The sequence below is a fragment of the Pan paniscus genome, chromosome 22 (assembly GCF_029289425.2).
Source record: "Pan paniscus chromosome 22, NHGRI_mPanPan1-v2.0_pri, whole genome shotgun sequence".
Lineage (NCBI taxonomy): Eukaryota > Metazoa > Chordata > Mammalia > Primates > Hominidae > Pan > Pan paniscus.
The window spans coordinates 10,803,742-10,824,449 of record NC_073271.2 but is presented as its reverse complement, the minus strand read 5'-3'; the positions used below and the strand labels follow the sequence as shown (position 1 = coordinate 10,824,449).

At 37.3% G+C, this 20,708-nt stretch overlaps 1 protein-coding gene across 1 annotated transcript in view; it reads right to left on the bottom strand.

The window, feature by feature from the left end:
* LOC100985670 (multidrug resistance-associated protein 1-like) overlaps positions 1 to 20,708 on the bottom strand; it is a 92,821-nt gene that overhangs the window by 19,511 nt on the left and 52,602 nt on the right. Inside the window, 3 exon segments of the mRNA XM_008972543.4 lie at positions 5,262 to 5,481; positions 6,020 to 6,080; positions 19,721 to 19,796. Of these exon segments, the coding sequence (XP_008970791.4) occupies positions 5,262 to 5,481; positions 6,020 to 6,080; positions 19,721 to 19,796 (357 nt within the window).

The following is a 20,708-nucleotide window of genomic DNA, read 5'->3' as shown; positions in this document are numbered from 1 at the left end:
TACAGGCGTGAGCCACCACGCCCAGCCAGGAAGTATTTTTTAAAAATATTATGTACTTAGTATTTTTTCCCCATTTACTGAAACTCTTTTTATATACATGTTAAACTTCTTGAACTGTACCTGTAATTTTTTCTTATCTTTCATTTTCCATCTCTGTTTATAATGTTGTACATTTGGGATAACTTCTTCTAACTTATGTTACATTTGTACAACCTTTTAAAATGTTTTCAAGAGCTTTCTTGTTCTCAGGCTGAACTTATTTTAGCACATTGCACATTGACTTCATGGATGCAATATTTTGAATCTCTGAAAGCAGTAATTAGACATTTTGAAGGTCTAATTGTATTCCACATATTGTTGTTTTACTTCTGGGCCTGACTGCTGTATTTGTTGACTTTTATTTATGCTGTTGGTTTGAGTGAAATGTATTCCCTGGATGGGCATTGTCAGTTTAAAAATACGAGACAAAGACATGGTTAATTAATATAGGTACCTGATGTGACTTTCTTCTGCCGTTGCATATGTTAATTTCCCCCAACATTTCTCTCCCCTGAATGGAAGAGTTTGCTTCAAGTTCTGCTTAAGTTGGAAGGTATGACCCTGAAAGGCTTCATACTGGGATGCAAGTCACGTTGGCTGAGCCTTCTCCAAAAGCCACAATAAGAAGGCTTCCTTCTATCTGTGTCACACATGCTAGAAACCCTAATTTCCTCTTTAAACATCAGCTTTCTAGTTTTCATCATACTGTTACTATCACAGTGGCTGTATACATTGGTGGTGGTAGCAGTGTTGTTCTAAAAGAGGCTGATGGGCCATTAGAACAATGTTCTAATGAATTACTTTGATTACTTCCATGAAACTCAATTCTTCTCTCTGTACCTGTGAACATAAGTTTAGTGTTTTTCCATGGCTCAACTGAACATCTCCCTCTTCTGTTCCAGCTTCTCCAGTATCTGTTTCTGGCTACAGGTTTTCTTCTACCCTTCATTTTCTGTCCCGTATATATTCCCGTATATAGAAATGTATTACTCTGAAGTCTCCTGACACCTTTCCTTTTATATTTATTCACTGTCCTTTCAGTGGAATTTAGTGAGGTAAGTAAAGTAAATGAACCACTTAGCCCTCTTAAACTGGAAGCAGTAGTGTGCTCCTTAATCATCACACTTTGAAAATAAGGTGCCTATATTTTACACATTGGATCGGAGAAAGGAAGTTCCCAACAGTGAGACATAAAACACGATACATTAGAGATGTGCCAAGTGTCCTAGAAATTTGAAGCAAATAGCCGAGACTCAGGGAAAAAAACTATTCAGGGCAATTTCTTTTTTAAAAAATGAGGTAAGATCTTTATTAGTGTCATAAAATATGGATGTAGCATTTTCAGCTTCAGTTCTCCAGTTTTGTTTGAATGCTAGCCTTCTATATTTTTTGTAGTGGGCCTCTAGTATTAACATGTGAAAGTGCTGTTTATGCTTTAAAGTTCCAAAAAATAAAAAATATAAATGAGCTATGATGATGTCAGTGAATATAGCCTGCTCTCAATTAAATCAGGTTCCATAAGAGAGCTGAGTTCTGCCAAAAAAAAAAAAAAAAAACAGAAATTATAGATTTTTATTTCTAGGCTCACCTTACTTATGGAAACATAATTTGCAATCGCACTTAATAAGCCTTAAAAATTAAAAATTTTTTAAATGTAAAAAATGTGAAGAAGCAATAAATCAGGGAAGATTAATATTCTAACAACTGCAGACCACTCTAAACAAAAGCCAATCAGGAAAAAAATCTTTATGATAAAACTGTTCATAATCTGTTTCTTTGGCCATAAAATCTTTCTATATTTACTGACAGTTAATTAAAATTAAGACTTTACATAAGTAATATTATGGACACTAAAATTTCATACTTTATATGTTATAGAAATGCTATTTACTCACTTAAAATGTTCTTCAAAGGTTATTGCATCTACTCTAAAGCTGTAACATAATTTCACTGAATTGGTGTGAATTTAGCTTTCATATGTACATGTGACATGCAGAGATATGGAGATTCATGTATATATGGATGTTTCTCTTGCTATAATTTGAGACCTCTACATCTATATCTTCCTCACTGAGTTGCAAACTGCAAGTCAATAAATCTGACTCTCATTGACTCAAAAGCAAAGAAATTGTAAAGTCCTGTTCTTCCATACTCCAGATAATTCTTATATCTCATTTTCATTATGAACATCTCTTTTCCCAGTGAATGTTAACAAAATGACAGAACAAACATAAATCTGTCTCATAATATCTGCCTATTTTTAAATGGAGACAGTTACAAGCAGTACTATGGCCAGACAGTAAAAATAAGAGAGGAGAAAAGAGAAGCAAGGTTCTAAGTTTCATAGTTTTTGTTTTATCTGAATTTTCCATTACCAAAATCATGCATCTCTCTCTGTTTTCCCATATGGATATGAATATGAAGATATAACAACTTCCACATAGATGGCTCTATTATTTTCTTATTTGCGTTATTACCAGTCTCACTCTAGGTGCGCCTGTTTCACTTGATACAAACGCAAGAAATTATCTCTAAAAAAAACTTCCCTTTAGTTATACTATACTTCTGAATTTTCCAAACAATTATTTAATTAACTACAATCTATATTCTTTTTCCATTTCTCTCTTGATCATGTTTCCTTGACTATAATCAAGAATCATTTCTTAATTTTCTTTGTTTTTAATAGATATGTAACATTTCAGAACTACTGAGAATTTACTTCAAACAGTATTTTTTTTTTTTTTTGCCTTTGTTACATCATACTTTTCTGTTTCTTGGAAGGCAATGCTCACAGTTTGGAATTTCTCAAAGTATATTCTGTGGAACACAAGTTGCTCCAAGATATTAATGAGCAACACAAGGAAAAAAAAATCATAGTCAAATAAATTTGAGGAGCATTGTGCTAAACAGAATTAAACAGGTCATTTTATTGTAGAATATCTCAAAACCTTTAATGAAGGAAAGAAAAAAGATTTCAGATTCATGGAGGAACTCAGTTTCCCAAACCTATTGAAATAGAATCTGGTGTTTGTAGAATGTCCATGTAATGGACATGTAATGCCATGTAAATGCCAATTTAGTTTTTAAGAACATTGGCTTGGGAGTAAGCTGGACATGGATGCAAATCCGGCTCCAAAACTTACCAGTCATAGGGCTTTGTCATAATTATTTATATTTTCTATTGTTAAATAATAGCTAACATTTGTTGCACTCTTGAGTATGCACTACACATATTTGATGTAATCAAGGAAACAATATCTATCCTTTACAAGTGATAAAACTGAAACCATAAGTAACAAAGTTTAAGTAAAGAGTGTCAGAGCTCCCTCATTAGGATACATGCTAAATAAACTACTGTGTTAGCTTAAGCCGTATGAAATTGCCATTTTTGTGGGTCAGAACAAGTCAAATACAGGCATTTTCATTTGTTTCAACTTCAACAATGAAAACATGCCTGGGTTTCCAGACATGGAGCAGGCATTCACATCATTGTGGCTGTTGTTCTGTCTCCTTCTCTCCCTCTGATCATCTGACAAGGAACTTATCTCTGTTCAATTTCTGTGAAGTTAGTCCACTAACCAGCTCTATGTGGACACCCCTCAAGAATCTGTCATTCACTCTCATGGCTCTTATTCCTCATTCATGGTGATCCTATCTACTCCTATGGGTTCACTGATTATCTCTACAGAATAATTCCAAGAGTAAGTAGAACTAAGAGCTCTAGAATGTTAGAATTTGACAGAAATGTAGAAATCATCCAGTTTAAGCCCCTCATTTTACAGATAAAGAAACCTAATTTCCAGACTTACAGATGTGCATTTTTAGTCTGCCAACTGGAGAAAAAAAAATGGAAAAATTCATCAACACTTCCCATTAAATGTGTCCAACAATGAACTCACCATTTCTGTCCTTCACTAATTAAGGCTCTGGTTTGATTAGTGGTTTCCTATTTTTTTTCCTGGTTTCCTGTTTTCCTTATTTTTGTCATCATTGCTATCCCAGTTACCCAACCTAAACCTCGAAAGCATGATTGACTAATGAATGCCCTTTCCTGACTCACCCTCAAATGGACAATTCTTAGGTTTTTCACTGTAATGTCTTTCCTATTCATCCCTTTTATCCAATTCCATTGTAGCTCTCTGGCCATTCATTCACTCTTTCATTCGGTATTTATTCAATTCTCTTCTGCTTCTTACCTATTGGTTATTTTAGGTGACACAGCCATGGATCAGATAGGAGATCTTTCTATACTAGACTACCTTTCTTCTGGACTCCCAAATACACTTGATTATTCTTTTCCTACCAACCCCTGCTTCATTCTAGTCTCTCTGACTTTAGTCCCTCCAGTAAAAACCCATCTTTTTATTATCACTGCTAATTTATTATTTGAAATACAAATCCAACTATGTCACTTCCTTCATCAATTTTCCAAAATCCTCCACTTGCCTTCACAATGATCATCTCTGACATATCTCCAATCTTCCTTCTCACCTTTAGCTCCCCTACTTTTCTCTACCAATAACCTGAAGACCACTCAAACTGGCACCCTCACTCTTGCCAAATCCCTTCTTACCTCCCCATCCCTGTCTTTACTCACACCCGTCTATCTGCCTATATGACTTTCTCTCCTTCTCTGTGATCTCAAGCTGATAAACTTCTATTCATCCTTTTAGTCTCCCCTCAATTGTCAAGTACTCCTTAGAAATCACATTAATATGGCAACCCAATACAGCCTCCCCTTGCTCTGAATTCTCAGTGTTTTCTTTCACTATCTTTATAGTGTTTAATGCTGATCATGTAGTTTGATTGTATATGTGACCTAGGCTCACTAGGCTTTAAATCCCTTAATAGACACCTATTTATCTTCACATCACCCACAACCTTCACATATACACAGTGGCCATTTTTGAATCTTTCATGACTTTACATAAAAGCCTCAGTTTCCTCAGCTGTAAAATGAGGACGACAGCACCTTTTTAAATAATTATTTTCAAGATTAAGTAACTATGTGTAATATTTAATGTGAGCCATGTAGATGACACCATAAGTTTTGGATTATTCTCTCAAATATGGTAAAGTGGAAACATATGCATTTGAGTTATCCCCAAATATTTGAAAATTATGGCCCAGATTTTATTTGAAATAACATGATGCCACTAGTTTGTGTTTGAATCAATTAGGTCAGAAAAAGAAAAGAGAAACAGCTTTACATTTTCTTTTACCTTTTATTAATCCCAATAATCCATAGATATTAAGTTTATTGCTTCTTATTTGCTTCCATTCTGTGAACTCATTCATGTTTTTTGCTTCTTTTGCCCATGCACTAAGCCATAGATTCTGTCCAATGCTCACCAAATTCTGCCCTAAGTAAGTGACCACAGTCAGCCACACCCAGAGCCAGCCAAAGGCTTGGAGGTACTGCAGAATGATGGAGAACTTCAACTAAAGGCAAAATTGATATAAAATTAGATTACCAAGAGATACCAGAACATGACATGCCATTTCTGAATAAGTTCCCTTATTGATAGTTTCTGATTAGCATCAATTAAATACGTAGTAAGATATAGCATTTCAAAGATGTACTTTAAAGTCACACCTCAATTTAAACCCTATTCTGACGTTTCCTAAGCTTTGTGATCTTGGTCAAGTCACTAACACCTGTAATCCTCAGATGAATCACCTGTTAACTAGAAGAACAGTAGTCACCACATAAGTATATGTAGAGTGTCAAGCACAGTACTGAACCCTTAAAATCTCAATTAATGTTAGTTGCTCTCATTAGTGAAAAAGAATATACATAACTAAATAACGTGTAATCCTAACTAATCACCAACAATTCCATTTCATTCAACTTCCTCAAACTATATATAGCAATTCTCCTCAAATTAAATGAGAAATCTATAGTATTTATCAATAATGCAAGGTAAATTTTATCTTTAGGTGGTTAATAGCAAATAACATTAGTTCTTCTGGTGCTTACCCCACCAACAGGGATCTTTTCTTTTTTCATTGACAGCTGTTTTCCTTGATCCAGTGAGGGCCTGATAAAGCAAGACAATGTTTGCTTTTTAGGTTTTACATGAGACTAACATAAAAAAATTATACATCCTTAACCATTTTGTTGCATCTTTCTCTACTCCCTTACTCTAACAGCAACTTGGTTTTCCCTGATAATAACTTTGCATCTTTTTGGTCTTATCAGAGGGAGACTCTTCATTCTACCATATCCCACATAATTTAGGGCCAGGGCTTGTGGTCTATTTTTAACTGCTTCTTCTAAATAATTATCCCTTAAACTCAAATCAAGTCTTTAGAGCATTTAAACTGATGCCATCTGGCTGTACCATACTCTGTCCCTTCTCATCCTGGCCTAGACTCGCATCTACTCACTTCTTGGTATGTCAGAAGATGAACTAACATCATGGTTACTCTTCTCATTTTGTTCTGCCACCACCCTGGGTAATGTCATAGATTACATGAAAAACTGTATTAAACTTAATCTCTTTTCCAGCTTCATGATCTTCATAGCTCCATGTCCTGCATGTGCACCACACTTTGGCCATCAACTTTCATGACCTTAAACCATGAATCTTATTACTTAGAACTAACCCATCTCTGAAAACCCAACTCTAAGTATTTCAATCTCTGATCACAACCTCTTCTATTTATAAGTTTTAAATTCAGTTACTCTCACTACATTTGGTTTTTATTTTACTTAGATTCCCAAATCTAGCCTTCTATCATCTTTGCTGTCTTGGATAATCAATGATCCTGCTTTACCTGAGATTTACCTGGTTTTAGCATTGACTATCCAAATTCTAGAGAATTCCTTAGTCCCAGGCAAACCTATATTCGCTCTCTTTTCCCTGCATTCTCCATGATTACAATTTCATGCAAACTTTGGTAATATTTTTGAACCCCTATTCCCTGCTTTTCTTCCATGAAGAAAAGGTGAGTTCTAACCTGTCTCTTAAAACTTGCATGTCAATCCTGGTCACCTCGACTTCTGTGAAGTGCTGCTTCAAAAAATCAGGCAACCCTGAAAACTGGTTCTATCATCACTTAACATCTTCTTTCTACCTGGGTCCTTAATAGTGCCTAGAAATCCTTGCATGACTCTCAGAAGGGGACTCATATCCCCCTTCAGGGAGGAAACAGAAGACAAGGAAGTCAGTCAACAAACCTTTACATTTATTGCATTCCACCCAGTCTTTCCCAATTCTCTCCTGTAACAAACACAGACAGTTAAAAATACAGGTTATAAGACTTCTCCTCTAGAAATCTATCATTTAAACAAATGATAGAAAGGGATCTTATCTTAAGGCAAGTCTGAAAAACACTGAGTTGTTCTCTTTTCTTATCTTCACCTTCTTCCTTTCTACCGACTCCTTCTCATCAGCTGACAGAGAACAACACATTCTTTTCATTTTAAAACCATCACAAAACAACGACAACAATAACAACAACAACAGTTATTCTCCTTATTCAGTTACCATCCTACTTTTTGCTGCCCTTTTGTAGCCAAATATTTTTCTGTCAAACCACATTTTCCTCCTTAAAGTTTTTGGCACCTGGTTGAAATTGTTTCCATCAAGAGTGCTAGTAAACTACTTATTGCTGTGTCTATCAGACACTTTGAAAGTTATTTCACTTAAACTCTTCATCACATTTAATATTGTTGACCACTCACTTGTTTAAAGGGCTCCTTCTTCACTTCCTTTCACCACTGTGCTTTCATATTCTTTCCACCTTTCTGGCCCTCCGTTAGTTTCTCTTTAGGTTCCTTTCTGTCTTCCCTCCAATGTTTATGTTTCCTTGGGCTCAGTTCTAGGAATTATTTCCTTTGTATGCTTCACACTCTCCTGAGCAATCTCATCCACTCCCATAGTTTCAATAACCTGATTCTTTGTGGAAGATTTTCAAATTGGTATCTCCAGTCCATAGCTTTTCCCTGAGCTCCAGATCCATGTGTCAAATGCTTTCTTGACATCTACTTTCTTTCTTTGCTTGTTTCTATCATAGACAACCTTAACTGAGCCAGTTATTTTCCTATCTCCCCTAGTGTTTTCTCTGGCTTTGCAAGGAGCCACAACAATTCCTCTGTCTTGATCATGGGACATTTCCATCTATTCACCAAGTATTTGTCAATTTCGTCTTCTAAATATTTCTGGAATCATATTATTGGATAAATATTTAGAAAATAACAAACAGCAAGAAGAAAAGTGAGAAGAAAGGAGGAGGAGAAGGAGGAGGAAAAGGATAAAAGATGGAGAAGAGGAAAAGAAGGAGAAGAGAAGATTTACAATCCTACATTTCAGAGACAATCTGTGGTAACACGCTTGTGAATATTTCAGTAGTCTTGCCTCTCTTTGTGTGCGGTATGATAATATTGTTAATGTTGCTCTTATATTATGTTATATTATATAATGTGTATAAGATATATCTTATATTACTATTGCTCTTATATTGACATATGTCAATATTGCAATTATTAATATGATTGTCAATATTAATAATATTGATAATGTTGTTCTATAACCAGTTCATACTTTTTTAAGAAAATTACACATTTATAACCCAATTTATAAAAAACATATTCTTCTATAACACCATTATATTTTATAATATAACATAATATTTTATCATTTTACCATGATATGATTTATTTAACAAAGTCAATGCTTATACTGGTTGTATTTTTTTTCCTACTTTATTGCTATAGTGACCATTCTTTTCATACATCTTTTATTGCCTCTCGTACTAAATTCCCATACACGATAACGTGCGACATGATCAATTACAAGTCATTTGATGTATCCACTATTAAACTGACCTCTAGAAATGCTGAACTGATGTACACACCTCTCAGCAGATTATGAGAAACCCCCATTTCTTCATGGTTTCCATTGTATTTTTCAGAATAAGAAATGCCTTATTTGGACAGCCTGGTAGTTCTTCCCTTCCTATCTCTGGAACTAGTATCCAGAAACATTCTGTGGGAGGTTGCAGTGCATGTCCTTTGTAGGATCAGCCTCAGCATCAGAGAAAGATACACTATTTAACAGACACTTTCATTGGAATAGCTCCTGGTATATGATTTGGGTTAATTACTGTCATCATCCTTCAAGCTGTTGGCATGGCTTCTGTTTGGATAAGCAAATTTAGCATTGATGCCAAGCCAAAAAAATTAACTCTTAATGTAGCTGGACATAAAATGCTATGAAATCCTACTGTTAAAAGGGAATTAAGCCTTCCTAATTAGATATAACTAACAAAAACCAATAATTTATTGGATACTATATAGAAAGGTATTGCTTTTTCAAACAAAAATGTTATTCATCATTTTTTCACAAAAAAATACCTTGCATTTGGTTCTAGGCGCTGTGTTTTGAATAACAGGCTTTATTTGAGTCTTTTAAGAGAGAAATTATTTAATCTTGGTAGAGAAATTTTAAACATGAGTCTTGTTCTGTCCTTGAGAAATCCTCAGGAAAATTGGCACAATATCCATTTACATATTTTGTATAAAACATGTAAAATCATCATATTGAAACCATTGTCTCTGAGCTAAGCCCAAAATTACAAAGTGTGGAGTACATATGGGAAGACAAAAGTGATTCAGTGTTGCGCATGAAAGACAAAAGGGGGCAGCCTAGGTAGTAAAGTAAAGTAAAATTTCCAGTTTATTTTATTCAGGGAAGACAGTGATAGAGATTTAAGAAAGTAATTAATAGGCATAATATAAATTTAGAAAAAAATGTGGAAACAGTTTGAAATAAATATTTTAGTTCTGCTAGAAAAATAATGTCATTAAACTAACTCTAATTCTTAAACTTTGAGGGGAAAATTTTTCAGAAATTATTTGGTTCAACCCCCCTACTCCTTCTTTTCAACATACTCCTGATAGGCAGCTAGACAGTTTTCCCATGAGCCTTTTCATGAGGAAGACTTATTGTATTCTATTTTAGTAGATCCCATTACAGAGATCCTGTATTTGTTGAAAAGTTCCTGCCGGCTTGTATCTTCCAATCCTTACTCTGTTGTTGTGTGGAGCGGGGGGCGGTGGAGGGGGGTCAGAGTCTCACTCTGTCACCCAGACTGGAATGCAGTGGCACAATCTCGGCTCACTGCAACCTCTGCTTCCCAGATTCAAGCAATTCTCCTGTTTCAGCCTCTGGAGTAGCTGGGACTACAGGCAAACACCACCGCACCTGGCTAATTTTCATATTTTTAGTAGAGATGGGGTTTCCCCATGTAGGCCAGGCTGGTCTCGAGCTCCTGACCTCAAGTGATCTGACTGCCTTGGACTCCCAAAGCGTTGGGATTACAGGCATAAGCCACCATGCCCAGCCACAATCCTTATTAATCTATCTTAATTCTGCACTAATTGGAAATGATTGGAGAATTTGAAAAAAATAGAAATTTAGATTGAAAAGTCAGGAAAACTCTCTTTATGTAATATTATCTTACCAAACACTAAAGCAGATAAAAAATGAAAGAGAGAATAGAAAATAATAAACTAGTATAGCCAAGTAATTGGAAAAATTATAATAGGCTTCTCAAACATGAGATAAAATGTGATTTGTTTAGTTGTTTGAAATTTCTTGTTTGAAAAATTTAGTGTATTCTTTAAAAAGTGGGCTTGACTCTGGGTTGTGTTGATAAAAATATGACATATTGGACCTGAGGTGATCTTACCAAAGTATTCTTTTCTCCCTCCTCCTTCCCTCCCTCCCTCCATCCTTCCCTCCCTCCCTCCCTTCCTTCTTTCCTTCCTTCCTTCCCTTCTTCCTTCCTTCCTCTTTCTTTCTCTCTCTTTCTCTTCCTTCCTTCCTTCTTTTTTCTTTCTTTCTTTCTTCCTTCCTTCCTTCCTTCCTCCCTCCCTCTCTTCCTTCTTTCTTTCTTTCTTTTCTTTTCTTTCTTTCTTTCTTTCTTTCTTTCTTTCTTTCTTTCTTTCTTCTTTCTTCTTTCTTTCTTTCTCTCTTTCTTTCTTCTTATTAGATTCCATTTGTCAATTTTGGCTTTTGTTGACATTGCTTTTGGTGTTTTACTCATGAAGTCCTTGCCCATGCCTATGTCCCGAATTGTATTGCCGAGGTTTTCTTCTAGGGTTTTTATGGTTTTAGGTCTTATGTTTAAGTCTTTAATACAACTTGAGTTAATTTTTGTATAAGGTGTAAGGAAGGGGTCCAGTTTCAGCTTTCTGCATATGGCTAGCCAGTTTTCCCAACACCATTTCTTAAATAGGGAATCCTTTCCCCATTGCTTGTTTTTGTCAGGTTTGTCAAAGGTCAGACGGTTGTAGATATGTGGTGTTATTTCTGAGGACTCAGTTCTGTTCCATGGTTTTTATATGCTGTTTGGGTTACTGTGGCCTTGTAGTATAGTTTGAAGTCAGGTAGTGTGCTGCCTCCAGCTTTGTTCTTTTTGCTTAGGATTGCCTTGGCTATATGGGCTCTTTTTTGGTTCCATGTGAAATTTAAAGTAGTTTTTCCTAATTCTATGAAGAAATGGTAGCTTGATGGGGATAGCACTGAATCTATAAATTACTTGGGCAGTATGGCCATTTTCACAATATTGATTCTTCCTATCCGTGAGCATGGAATATTTTTCCGTTTGTTTGTATCTTCTCTTATTTTCTTGAGCAATGGTTTATAGTTGTCCTTGAAGAGGTCCTTCACATGCCTTGTAAGTTGTATTCCTAGGTATTTTATTCACTCTGTAGCAATTGTGAATGGGAGTTTGCTCATGATTTGGCTCTCTCTTTGTCTATTATTGGTGTATAGGAATGCTTGTGATTTGTGCACATTGATTTTGTATCCCGAGACTTTGTTGAAGTTGCTTATCAGCTTAAGGAGTTTTTGGGCTGAGATGATGGGGTTTTCTAAATATAGAATCACATATTCTGCAAACAGAGACAATCTGACTTCTTCTCTTCCTATTTGATACCCTTTATTTCTTTCTCTTGACTGACCTGGCCAGAACTTCCAATACTATTTTGAATAGGAGTGGTGAGAGAGGGCATCCTTGTCTTGTGCCAGTTTTCAAAGGAAATGCTTCCAGCTTTTGCCCATTCAGTATATTGGCTGTGAGTTTGTAATAAATAGCTCTTATTATTTTGAGATATGTTCCATCAATACCTAGTTTATTGAGTGTTTTTAGCATGAATGGCTGTTGAATTGTATCAAAGGCCTTTTCTGCATCTATTGAGATAATCATGTGGTTTTTGTCATTGGTTCTCTTTATGTGATGGATTATGTTTATTAATTTGTGTGTGTTGAACCAGCCTTGCATCTCAGGGATGGAGCTGACTTGATCATGGTGGATAAGCTTTTTGACATGCTGTTGTATTTGTTTTGCCAGTATTTTATTGAGGGTTTTCATGTTATGTTCATCAGGGATATTGGCCTGAAATTTTCTTTTTTTGTTGTGTCTCTGCCAGACTTTGGTATCTGGATGATGCTGCCCTCATAAAATGATTTAGGGAGGATTCCCTCTTTTTCCATTGTTTGGAATAGTTTCACAAGGAATGGTGCCAACTCCTCTTTGTACTTCTGGTAGAACTCGACTGTGAATCCGTCTGGTCCTGGGCTTTTTTTGGTTGGTAGGCTGTTAATCACTGCCTCAATTTCAGAACTTGTTATTGGTCTATTCAGGGATTTTACATCTTCCTGGTTTTGTCTTGGGAGGGTGTATGTGTCCAGGAATTTATCCATTTCTTCTAGATTTTCTAGTTTATTTGCATAGAGGTGTTTATAGTATTCTATGATGGTAATTTGTATTTCTGTGGGATCAGTCGTGACATTACCTTTAACACTTTTTATTGCATCTATTTGATTCTTCTCTCTTTTCTTCTTTATTAGTCTGGCTAGTGGTCTATCAATTTTGTTAATCTTTTCAAAAAACCAGCTCCTGGATTCACTGATTTTTTTGAAGGGTGTTTCGTGTCTCTATCTCCTTTAGTTCTGCTCTGATCTTAGTTATTTCTTGTCTTCTGCTACCTTTTGAATTTGTTTGTTCTTTCTTCTCCAGTTCTTTTAATTGCAATGTCAGGGTGTCGATTTTAGATCTTTCCCGCTTTCTCCTGTTGGCATTTAGCACTGTAAATTTCCCTGTAAACACTGCTTTAGCTGTGTCCCAGATATTCTGGTATGTTTTGTCTTTGTTCTCATTGATTTCAGAGAACTTATTTATTTCTGCCTTGATTTCACTATTTACCCAGTAGTCATTCAGGAGCAGGTTGTTCAGTTTTCATGTAGTTCTACTGTTTAGAGTGAGTTTCTTAATCCTGAGTTCTAATTTGATTGCACTGTGGTCTGAGAAACTGTTATGACTTCCATTCTTTTGCATTTGCTGAGGAGTGTTTTACTTCCAATTATGTGGTCAGTTTTAGAATAAGTGTGATGTGGTGCTGAGAAGAATGTATATTCTATTGATCTGAGGTGGAGAGTTCTGTAGATGTCTATTAGGTCCGCTTGGTCCAGGGCTGAGTTCAAGTCCTGAATATCCGTGTTAATTTTCTGTCTCATTGATCTAATATTGACATGGGGTGTTAAAGTCTCCCACTATTATTGTGTGGGAGTCTAAGTCTCTTTGTAGGTCTCTAAGAACTTGCTTTATGAATCTGGGTGCTCCTGTATTAGATGCATATATATTTAGGATAGTTAGCTCTTCTTGTTGCATTGATCCCTTTACCATTATTTAATGTCTTTCTTTGTCTTTTTGATCTTGATATTTGTTGGTTTAAAGTCTGTTTTATCAGGGACTAGGAATGGCAAACGCTTTTTTGTTGTTGTTTTTTTTTTTTTTTTTGCTTTCCATTTGCTTGGTAAATATTCCTCCATCCCTTTATTTTGAGCCTATGTGTGTCTTTGCACATGAGATTGGTCTCCTGAATACAGCACCCTAATGGGTCTTGACTCTTTATTCAGTTTGCCAGTCTGTGTCTTTTAATTGGGCCATTTAGCTCATTTATATTTAAGGTTAATATTGTTATGTGTGAATTTGATCCTGTCATTATGATGCTAGTTGATTATTTTACACATTAGTTGATGCAATTTCTTCATAGTGTTGATGGTCTTTACATTTTGGTATGTTTTTGCAGTGGCTGGTACCAGTTTTTCCTTTGAATATTTAGCACTTCCTTCAGGAACTCTGGTAAGGCAGGCCTGGTGGTGACAAAAATCCCTGAGCATTTGCTTGTCTGTAAAGGATTTTATTTCTCCTTCACTTATGAAGCTTAGTTTGGCTGGATATAAAATTCTGGGTTGAAAATTCTTTTCTTTTAGAATGTTTAATATTGATTCCCCACTCTCTTCTGGCTTGTAGGGTTTCTGCAGAGAGACCCACTGACAGTCTGATGGCCTTCCCTTTGTAGGTAACCTGAACTTTCTCTCTGACTGCCCTTAACATTTTTTCTTTCTTTTAACCTTGGTGAATCTGAAGATTATGTGTCTTGGTATTGCTTTTCTTGAGGAGTATCTTTGTGGTGTTCTCTGTATTTCCTGAATTTGAATGTTGGCCTGTCCTGCTAGGTTGGGGAAGTTCTCTTGGATAACAGCCTGAAGTGTGTTTTCCAACTTGGTTCCATTCTCCCCATCACTTTTAGGTACACCAAACAAACATAGGTTTGGTCTTTTCACATAGTCTCATATTTCTTGGAGGCTTTGTTCATTCATTTGCATTCTTTTTTCTCTAATCTTGTCTTCATGCTTTATTTCATTAAGTTGATCTTCAATCTCTGATATCCTTTCTTCCGCTTGATGGATTCAGCTATTGATACTTGTGTATGCTTCATGAAGTTCCTGTGCTGTGTTTTTCAGCTCCATCAGGTCATATATGTTTTTCTCTAAACTGTTTATTCAAGTTAGCAGTTCCTGTAACCTTTTATCAAGGTTCTTAGCTTCCTTGCACTGGGTTAGAACATGCTCCTTTAGCTCAGAGCAGTTTGTTATTACCCACCTTCTGAAGCCTACTTCAGTCAATTCATCAAACTAATTCTCCATCCGGTTTTGTTCCCTTACTGGCGAGGAGTTGTGATCCTTTGGAGGGGAAGAGGAATTCTGGTTTTTGGAATTTTCAGCGCTGGTTTTTCCTCATCTTCGTGGATTTATCTACTTTTGATCTTTGATGCTGATGACCTGTGGATGGGGTTTTGTTGTGGTTGTCCTTTTTGTTGATGTTGATGTTATTGCTTTCTGTTTGTTAGCTTTCCTTCTAACAGTCAGGCCCCTCTTCTGCAGGTCTGCTGGAGTTTGCTGGAGGTCCATTCCGGACCCTATTTTCCTGGGTATCACCAGCAGAGGCTGCAGAACAGCAAAGACTGCTGCCTGCTCCTTTCTCTGGAAGCTTTGTCCCAGAGGGGGACCTGCCAGATGCCAGCCAGAACTGTCCTATTTGAGGTGTCTGTCGACTCCTGCTGGAAGGTGTCTCCCAGTCAGGAGGCATGGAGGCCAGGGACCCACTTGAGGAGGCAGTCTGTCCCTTAGTAGAGCTCGAGAAGTGTTCTGGGAGATCTTCAGAGCTGACAAGCAGGAACGTTTTAGTCTGCTGAAGCTGCGCCCACAGCTGCCCCTTCCCCCAGGTGCTCTGTCCAAGGGAGATGGGAATTTTATCTATAAGCCCCTGACTGGGGCTGCTGCCTTTCTTTCAGAGATGCCCTGCTCAGACAGGAGGAATCTAGAGAGGCAATCAGGCTACAGCGACTTTGTAGCCCTGAGGTGGGTTCCTCCCATTTGAACTTCCCCACAGCTTTGTTTACACTGTGAGGGGAAAACCACCTACTCAAGCCTCAGTAATGGCAGAAGCTCCTCCTCCCACCAAGCTTAAGCATCCCAGGTCAACTTCTGACTGCTGTGCTGGCAGTGAGAATTTCAAGCCAGTGGATCTTAGCTTGCTGGGCTCCGTGGAAGAGGGATCTGCTGAGCAAGACCACTTGGCTCCCTGGCTTCAGCCCCCTTTCCAGGGGAGGGAACAGTTCTGTCTCGCTGGTGTTCCAGGCGCCACTGGTGTACGGAAAAAAAAAAAAAAAACTCCTGCAGCTAACTGGGTGTCTGCCCAAACAGCTGCCCAGGTTTGTACTTAAAACCCAGGGCCCTGGTGGTATAGACACCTGAGGGAATCTTCTGGTCTGTGGGCTGTGAAAACCATGGGAAAAGCATAATATCTGGGCTGGAGTGCACTGTTCCTCATGGCACAGTCCCTCCTGGCTTTCCTTGGCTAGGGGAGGGAGTTCCCCGACCCCTTGCACTTCCCAGGTGAGGCAATGCCCCACCCTGCTTCTGCGTGCCCTCTGTGGGCTGGACTCACTGTCTAAGCAGTCCCAGTGAGATGAGCCTCGTACCTCAGTGAGAAATGCAGAAATCACCTGCCTTCTGCATTGGTCTCATTGGGAGCTGCAGACCAGAGCTTTTCCTATTGGGTCATCTGGTCATCTTGCCCTGGACCCTCCCCTCCCCTCCCCTCCCCTCCTCTCCTCTTCTCTCTTCTCTCTTCTTTCTTTCTTTCTCTCTGTTTCTTTCTTCCTCCTTTCCTTTCTTCCTCCCTTTCATTTGTTTTGAGACAAGAGTCTTGCTATGTTGCCCAGGCTGGTTTCAGACTCCTGAGCTCAATGGATCCTCCCAGTCTGACCTCCTAGTAGCTGGAACTATAGGCGTGCAGCACCATGCTCTGCTGTATTCTTTATTTGAGCTGCTGCAACTTATAATTTTTTTAAAAAATAATTTTGTAAACAAATATTTATAGGGACTGGAATTCTTTTTTTTAGGGAGAAAAAGAAGGAATGGTTTCCCAAAATTGGTTTACAGAAATTTCAAGAGGTTCAATTTAGATATTATATTAACAGTGATCTTATAAATAAGGAAAATTGATTTACTGTAGGGGAAAGGGAATGATTAAGTTTACAACAATATTTATTAATTTTTACATTTTAAGCTTTTCTTAAGCTATTTACTGAGTGCATAGTGATACTATACACAGGCAAATATGCTCTTTAGGATTCAGAGATATGTATACCCCATAGCAAATGGATTTCAAAGTATGTTTCAGTGCTTCTGGATTAGCTTTTCTTGGAGACTTAAAAAATTATACTCATTTAAATGAAATATATTAAGTCTCAATGGCCAAAAAATAAAAGAAATGATGGATCAGAAGACTTTTCAGTGTTCTTTCAGTCTCTAGTTATTTATCCACCCTTTCAGCAAATACTTACGTATGTGCCATTTGGTGTTCTAGCTGATGGCAATGGAACAAATAACAAAAAATCCTGCCCTTATAAAACCTTATAATATAGAGTTAGGAGGAAGACAAAACAAAAACGAACAAGTAAATTTCCCAATCTTATGGAAATTAATAAGACTTATGACAAAGTAAAGCTGGGAAAGGAGTAGGAAGTGTTGAGATATGAAATAGGGTGGATAAGCAAGTCTTCATTGATGAGATGACATTTAAGCAAACACCAACAGACGGCGGATATGCAAGCCGTATGTTTATCTGAACAAAGTCTACTTTATGCAGTGAATCAGAAATGCAAAGGCCTTGAGGTAGGGGCATGCCTGGCTATTCCAGGAACAGAAAATGGTCAGTGTTGCTGGAAAGAGTTATGAAGGGTGAACTTCCTAGGGTTCTGAGATCAGAAAGGTAAACAGGTCCAGGTCCTGTAGGATTTTACAAGTCAGTGTAAGGACATCAGATTTTTCTCTGAGAGGTGAATCTTTTGGAAGTTTTGGGCAGAAAAGCGATATGCTCTGACTTACATTTATAAAAGAAACTCTCTGTATACTATGTTGCAAATAGCCTGTATGGGGTAAGATGGCAGCAGGAAGGCCTGTAAGCAGGCAGTTACAATAATGGCAAGCGAGAAATAATCCTGATTGGACAGAGGGGGCAGCTGTGAAGGTGATGAGTAGTGGGTGAATTCTGGATTCTTGGATATATTTTGAAGATCGAGCCAATGGGATTTGATTATAGATTTGATGTAGAATAAGAAGGGTCTAGATGACTGCAAGATATTTTTTACCTGAGCAACTGGAAGAATGACATTGCCATTAGCTAAGGTGGAAAAAATCACATGTGGGACAGGTTTGTGTGTGCTGAAAGAAAATCAAGAATCCTGTGTGCGACATGTAAATTGGAGATGTCATTTAGACATTAGAGGGGAGATGCTGAGAGGGTCAGCTGCCGGTTCAACCCTGGAGTTCAGAGGAGAGATCCAGACTAGAGAGATTAACTTGGACATATTAGTGTATGGAAAGTAAAGCCATGAGACAGTATAAAAATACTAAGATAATAGACAAGGAGAAGCAGTCCAAGATCTTTATGATCATGGAGGAATAACTTATTATTAGTTTACCTACGGAGTCAGCTAAATCTGATATGCACACAAATCTCCAACCTGCAACGTCCACATCATCCACACATCCTTAGGCATATCCAATTATTAAAAAATAATTATTTCAAGACTCATTCTTTCATTCAAGATCAAAACTGCCACTATCTGAGCTTTTGGATCCTAAAGTGCTTGATTCCCTATAATCTGTCCCAATGCTCAATTTTAGCAATTATAAGCTCTAGGCACTTATTTTATAATCTCTCTCTCTTTTTTTTTTTCTTTGAGACAGAGTCTCACTCAGTCGCCCAGGATGGATTGCAGTGGCATGATCTCGGCTCACTGCAACCTCCGCCTCCCAGGTTCAAGCGATTTTCCTGCCTCAGCCTCCCAAATAGCTGGGATTACAGGTGGGTGCCTACACGCCTGGCTAATTTTTGTATTTTAGTACAGATGGGATTTCACCATGTTGGTCAGGTTGGTCTCGAATTCCTGACCTCGGGTGATCCACCTGCCTCAGCTTCCCAAAGTGCTGGAATTACAGGCATGAGTCACCACGCCCAGCCTATAATCTCTTTATTCCTATTATTTCCTATTATCTTTTGGCTTCCTGTTTAGGCAACCGATGGGAAGAAACATTGGGGAAAAAAACTGATTAGATTAATTTACTTCAATCACTGTTCATTTTAATCAGTTACAAAAAAAAAAAAGCATAATATAACAAAATCCAATCAGGACCAAAGTTTTGCCCTTTTTTTTTTCCCGTCTCCTGCCCTCTTCCTTCCTGCCTTCCTTTCTACTCTTTACTTTTTCTTTCTTTCTTTCTTTCTTTCTTTCTTTCTTTCTTTCTCTTTCTTTCTTTCTTTCCTTTTTCTTTCTTTCTTCTTTCTTTCTTCTCTCTCTCTTTCTCTCTTTCTTTCTCTTATTTTTCTAGGCAGGTCCTTCAGCTCCTATACTGGTCTGTATGTCTAGGTCACATATCCTGTCTTGATAATCATCCCAATCCATCGTGAAATGTTTATGTCCAAAGCCTATTTTTCACATTCTCATCTTTAGAGTCTGTGAATGCTATGGGATGGGGATGTTTTTGGCAATCAGATTAAATTTCTACCACTAGAATTTGGCTAGAAATAGTGAGGAATCTAATGAACATATGTTTCCAAAACTAAGTCTCATCCATCTCACTTAAAAATTTAGACACATCCATCTAACTTCTAGTTTAGAATTGGAATCCACTAAGTACATTTTATATCCATTATAATGTATGGATCTTTTTTATAGGATGTGTTCAAATGTTATAAAAAAGTAATTAATCAGTCCATAATCCCAGTGAGCCTGGCATTACCTGATACTCACCTATGTTTTTGCTCCAGGATTTTGTCTTTTGGTCTAGTTCTGGAGTTGATTGCACTGACTTGCTTTAGAGCATGAGCTGGAGAGAAAGATAGTGAGTGCTTTTATATCCAAAATTATAAGCCAACAATAAACAAAATAGAGAGAAGTATAATGGAGGATTACACAAATTGGAGAGGTTTTTAAGTTCTAGATCTATAGGTTTACTGGGAACCCTTGTATTTTCTCCATTATTTCAGCTTGTCCTAAAATGTTCTGTAATCTCATAGTAAAAGTGATATTTCTTAATGAGAAAACCTACAGAGAAATTATTTTTTTTCTCTGAGAAAGGGATGCTAACTCTCTCAGGGTCCCTCTGAGAGGGCTGCTAACTTATTTCAGATCTTCCACAGAAGGGCTAAATATTTCCCAAGAGGAAAACCACTCTACCCTTTAAAAGAAGCATAATTTCATGCAGCCTTTATACCAATGTGATTCTTGTGAAGATTAGTAAGAAAACACAATGGTAAATCCCCAAAGCTGTCACTGTCTTGTAAGTGTCGCTAACAGTGATAATAGCATCCTATGTGACAGGCGTTGCCCTAAGGGCTTTGTATCTCTTTTAATTTTCAAAACTACCCCTAATGAGAAAGGTACTACAGTTATTATCCTTATTTTAGGGATAAAAAGACTGAGGCACTGAGCTCTTACACTGGAAACACAAACCAAGGTCATACACCTAGACCTATCAGCTACTGAGGTTCAAGTAACCTTAGTGAATTTGATGGTAAATGGGCTGGTGGATTTGATGGTAAATACCTCAGCGCTAGACAGATTTTTGTCTTTATTCACAGTATGATACTTGAACTCTTTGAATTTTAGATTTCTTATCTCTAAGCAGAAGGAATTGGATTTGGAGATTTCTAAGTTCTCTTCTATGAATTCTATGCTTTCTTTTTTCTAGAAGGAACCATCTAGCCCCTAATGGAAGGAATTGATTGATCTCAAACAT